This window comes from Bombus impatiens, unplaced genomic scaffold (genome assembly GCF_000188095.3).
Source record: "Bombus impatiens unplaced genomic scaffold, BIMP_2.2 scf_0194, whole genome shotgun sequence".
Lineage (NCBI taxonomy): Eukaryota > Metazoa > Arthropoda > Insecta > Hymenoptera > Apidae > Bombus > Bombus impatiens.
In genome coordinates, this window is record NT_176613.1 from 4,583 (window position 1) to 10,631 (window position 6,049).

General features: G+C 30.8%; 1 protein-coding gene across 1 annotated transcript; it reads right to left on the reverse strand.

The window, feature by feature from the left end:
• Positions 1-1,808: 1,808 nt before the first annotated feature.
• On the reverse strand, positions 1,809-5,798 carry LOC100745251 (endocuticle structural glycoprotein ABD-4). Its single transcript, XM_003487643.4, has 4 exons — positions 5,534-5,798; positions 4,502-4,683; positions 2,865-3,126; positions 1,809-2,110 (listed from the first exon to the last, which is right to left on the reverse strand). The coding sequence occupies exons 1-4, from the start codon at positions 5,543-5,545 to the stop codon at positions 2,012-2,014; spliced, it is 555 nt and encodes a 184-aa protein (XP_003487691.1). The 5' UTR covers positions 5,546-5,798; the 3' UTR covers positions 1,809-2,011.
• Positions 5,799-6,049: the final 251 nt, after the last annotated feature.

Genomic DNA, 6,049 nt, shown 5'->3' on the forward strand with positions numbered 1-6,049 from the left:
GAACGAAGGCTTTTCTCCTGAACGAAGGCTTTTCGCGACGAATCCGATGATCTCGTGTCCTTAGACACGCCCCATTATAGTTTTCCTCTGTGGCATCATCGGGACGGGAAAGGCATTCTCGCTCGCGATCTCATCGATGAAAAGAGTAACCCTTTACGACCAGTGAATATTACGCGTCCGACCTAGATTTTGTGAGCACGTTCATCTATCATCCCGTCGACCGCGGATTCGTTATTGAACCTAGGATCATTGTCATTAGTTTCTCGAGTACCTAACTACCACGGTTATTTGTCCGGTTCTATAATAATCGTATTTGCACTAGTCAATGTCTTCTCTATTGCATAACGACAACGTGTAACCCAAGTGAAGATTCGTTTCACGCCCCTAACCCTAATTCTAATGTAAACCCGACATATGTATGTATTTAATAAAAATTCTATAAGAGTAGAAAATAACATATTTTAATGTAGACGATATTCAAAATGATGTTTATCGGTTGCAATATAATTGCATAGACGACAAATTAATCACTGTTAAATAAAATTGGACTGTTATTTTCCTTTAATGTTTCTTTGATTTTGCTGGAAAAAAATATTTTCACAAAATCTTACTATACATAATCATCTTATAGTTCTCTTTCAGCCGTGTTATACCTACCAGACAAAAGAGTTTTCGAGCGATCCACTAACAACAGAATAATCTGAGCTGATCGCGTTTCGTGGATCATCCTGTATATTCCATTTGTTAAATGTCACAAATATAACCGTTCACATATTTTTTTGTACCTGTGTAAGTAAGTATTTGTATTTCTACATTCCGTTATGGAATAATTACGTAATTCGTAATGTGAAATTCTTAAACAAATAAATTCATTTTCAATAAATATTTACTTTTATACGCATTTTGCAATGGTACAATAGCAGGAAACGTTCAATTTCTACAAAACTACCATTTCCCTAATGAGTAAAAGCAAGATATACAATAATACAAAGATTCAAAGTCGCTTCCCTATGTAGCATCATAAATAAATGGCCACAAATGTAAATACATATCGAGAAACATGTATACATAGCTTGAAATATATCAATAGTTCTGAAAGTAATAAATTTAATAAAAATGTACTCTGACTGACATGGTACATCATTCAATTTCAATTATAACTATCTAACTGTTTACTTCGCTATTTAACATAATAATCAAAAGACTATTACCACGGGCGAGATGCCTACCATCCTGAGTTTATAGTGTTAATTGGATGTTGATATGTCTATTTTCTTAAAATTCGTTAGATGATCATACTGCTGAATGTAATTCGTCTATTTCGACGAAATTTATAACGAAGATCCAAAGAAACAGTTGCCTTAAACATTTTTTGGAAAAAGATCATTCAGTAAAAAGTAAGTTTTGTTCAAATGGAAGCCAATATTAGCCAAAATCTTTTAACGAAGGATATTAACTCTCATACCACAACTTCAAAATTTATCGTATAATACTTATGATGTCTGAATCATAGCCTTTGTTCTAACAAAAAAAAAATAATTTCAACATAGACAATCAGAAATGTCGTTGAAATCTTGCAAAATGTAGATGATAAAAAGAAGTTTACAGAGTCCATCCAGATTCCAACCTAGATCAGAACAAAGTATGATTTAATAAAAAATATAAAAAATAAAATCTATGTTAAATTAATTTTATGGGTGGAAATAGTATTCCCCATCTGAGATAAATGTCAAACGAACATTTATTATTTTATATGTAGATATTTTTATTACCTTCTTTTAAACATCATCGATCAACGAAGCTTTTAATTTGTTTGCTACTAAACTATTTTACTCTACAATTATTACTTTTTTAATATTTGAGATTGTTAATAACGACAAAGGAAAGCACATTTACATATTTACATATTATTAAATTTATTTTATTAAAATAGTCTTAATTTAAGGACTTAATCGTTTGTTTTTATACTACATGTAGAACGTGTCTCAACAATATTTATTTTTTATTTACTTCATTTCCGAAATTTTCTATCATAATTATCTCGCCGTTCGATTTGCTGATTCAAAGGTTGCTGTTGCCCCTTTTGAGCTGCTTCACGCGCATCTGCTTCCTGGAATATAATAATAATATAATAATAATGCTATTACTCTCAACTCGCTATACCAACTAATTACAAGACATATAACTTTACTCTAAATTAGAAATTGAAAAAAATATATTTGCGTTATGTTTCCTTATTCGCGACGTTTCAATATTATTATGTATGATTACGTCCTCTTACGTGTACTCGCTATATAGGATATTATGTAATTGGTAGTATTACTGGGAAGAAAGTTCTGCGATTTAGTTCTACGATTTCGTAATTCTACATGAAAAAGTAAATCGAGGACACAGAATAAGATTTTGTTATACGAGGTATTCTTCTCGAAATAATCAATACCTCGTACATGCCTTTACTTTCTCATTTCATTTAACACTCAACGTGATAAACTAATTGAGAAAGCTTATGTTTGCAAATTACGATATTGAAGATATATAGTCTGGCATGCAGTAACGATATTTAATGTTTATTCAAGTGATATTTGTTTCGTGTTTCATGTGCTTGAGAATCGTATAAACCCGCGTTATGAAAGTATTTCTAAATCTATTTCTATACAATAGGCTTGGATATACGCATATTATCTCATCTGCTAAACTAATAATTCGTATAATTAACATATGCACTCTTGTTAAATATTTCTTTCGAATAAGAATGAAGATAAAGAGAAAAAGATGTATCGGATATTGGAATACACGGAGACGCGTCAGAGCGAATAGAGAAAAGAATCAGAAAGTGAAAAAAGGAAAAATCGTGGGACGTGTACCTCTTGCTGACGAATGCCTGCAAAGATGAGGTCGAGGCCTTTCTGAATCTCTTCGCTGACTGGCGGTGGCGTGGGAATGTGATCTCCGGTCGCGTGAAAGCCAGTCTCGTCGGCCGTATAATGGATGGTGATCAGCTTCCCTTCGGGACTCGTGTATGAGAAGCTTCCTTGTTGGACCAACGCTTCTCCTTGTTCCTCGCCTTCGCCTACTTTCTTAATGTAACCGCTCTCCTCAGCGATAATATTGTTTCCCGTTTCATAGCTATGAATAATTTATTCACATCAGATTTCAAATCACATTCTTTTGGATTACACCTCCTCTTAAAATGCATATCCGTCGTTATTGTTTTGTGTTGAAATAGAGCTTTCACTTACGAATACATTTTTAAATCTCTATTCTACTGTACTGTAAGAAAATAAATAACTAATATACATATATAAAAATTGTTACTTTTGTCGAGAGTGCTACAAACTAACCAAATTTCGATTCATAGAGTCTATATCTTGAACTCGATTTAATCGTCAAACTATATTATACACATAGATGATTATACGTCATTTAAACGGTTCACTTCAAATTTATTATTTCAAAATTGCAAATATTAATTCAAATTATTTTCGTATCACGTTGTAAATATGTTATCGTAAAATTTACACATACACAAGCTTAAAGATTGCGATAAATTTAGATTCTTTATTCTTATTATACATATTTCGTATGTATTTAGTGCATCATACATGTATCATACATGTTATATGCAATAATATATCTCTTTAAATGTAGAATGAAAAATGCTTACATAATTAATGAAGGGTGAAAGTGAAAATCTTAATTGAAGTAAAACCTTTTCCAACTTGTATGCATACGGAGATAATATCGTATTTAATGTCACTTCGAACTGTAATTATTTAAACATTACTCAATAATAAACATTTAATTATTATTGCGTAGAATACTCAATCCGAAATTGTCTAATTTTAAATAACTAGTACCGAATACAGGAAAGTAGAAATGAAATATTTCTTCAAGTTGCACAAGCAAGTTCAAATACATTTCACAATTTTGCTAAATGTAATTATTTTTACTATAGTATAACTATTTTACTAAGCATAATATTCAGTATAATAAAATATAAATAAAACGTACTACGTAAAAAGGTATCATACAATACTTTATCATTTCTATTATTTATTTAACTTTCAACGTTTTATTGATTTATAAGTTTCGTAAAGTATTTCAAGTATAATCGTAAATAAAAGAAATAATCATAAAACGTAAGATAATAAAAATAATGCAAGGAAGTAATAATTTAATAAATCTAAATTATGTAAATTTCATTGTATTTGTGCGTTACTAAACGCCATTACTATTTTATTACTATTAATATTTTATTTTTGTTTTATTTATTTATTTTGTTTATGTTTTATTTATTTTGTTTTATTACTATTAAAATACATTAAACATCAACAAAAACTATAACGAAATTGAAAGAGATTCTTCTATGTCGAACACACACATATGTATAAGTATTTTCTATTTTAAACTGCAGATTTAAATGCATATGCTTGGAGTTGTATGCAATAAACGAACAACATATAACTCATCGACACAAGAAGGTAATTAACAATTGTGATACCTAGCTTTATAAGTTCCATCGTGCTCTTGCTGTTTATTCCAATGTAAAATTGGAATAGGCGTGGTCGTCAATGGACCCCTTCTTTCGTCAGTCGGAGGATTCGATCTATCCTCGTGGTAATTGTTACGAGCATTGTAATTTGAATCTTGCGCTGCTGCTAATCCCACAACTATCGCTATTACCTAACGAAGAGAATCTTTAGTTAGTCAACCTAGTCAACGTAACTATATTTAGCTCTCTTATATTTAACAAATGTCATATTGTCTATCGAAAGACGAAGCATTGATAAAAATGGTAGTCCGTGATCGTCACCATCCACGTAGTGTTAGTGAGATGAGTGAAAGTAAGATGCCAATGCGGGTCATTTAACTCCTGACCTACGACGGGTTTGCGGACTCGTCGTCGATTTCGTTTGCTTGGTATTCTTCACAGTTGCTCGTGTTGTAACACAGATTAAAGATCATCCTACTTGTAACTCGAATTTTCAAAAATAATATATACGTTACTTTCGCATGCAAAATGCATACTATAAATATAATAACTTTATGGAAGAGAAACGACGCGGCGACTCAAAATGCATTTGCTTTTTGCTACTAGTGATTCACGTTTCTAATATAAGTTATTATTTGATTTAATAGTAGGCGCTATTATTCTTTCGTTAGTTAAGTGCCGATTTCTGATAATATCAATTGATATTTTCGTCAATTTAAAAAATACGTGACCGTAACTCGGACGATCAATAACAGTTTAAAAATCTGGCGATTCAACTAACGAAGGATTCGTATTGGTTGATCACCGAACATCGATCATCGATAATGAGAATTTTAGCACTACAATTTCGTTTAACATTAACGACAACATATTTTAATGACAAGATATATTGACAAGACAAATTATGTTGTACGAACACCATTTAAAAAAGAACATTGTTAATAAAAATATTTCAGCTGTATTATATTGGTTTAGAGTTATACAGAACGTAAACGAGTGCAAACGTAAAAATTAAAAAAAAGAACGTAAAAAATTACTTACAATTGTTTTCATCTTGATAAAGGAAACACTTTTGAATGAAGAAGATGAGTACTATTACATCCAATCGTTTATGATCCTAAGGAAATAAGGAATTCACCTTTTATACTCTCACCTCATCCCCACTCAACAAGTGATGGATCTCTAAAGATGTTCCACGTAGTTTGTAACAACGATCTTTACATACATGCTATCTTATGCATGTGTGTAACGATACCATTTATTACCGTTTTACGCACCCCTTTAACCACTCCGTCCTTGTCCCTTTTTGCAAGGAAAATCAGAATAATCACCAGTACTATTAAAATATTAATTAATTATAAATTTCTATCATTTGGATAGATAAAATTTATGTCTATTATTACAGTTACATACATGAAAGTTACATCAAATAATGTTTCCCCTTTATCATTTGTATTTTATTTATATTATATCTATAATTTAAATAATTGTCTCGGTACAAAATAAGTATTATAGCAATGTTAGCGACGTTAATATCTGCTTTTTGTATCTAAGACA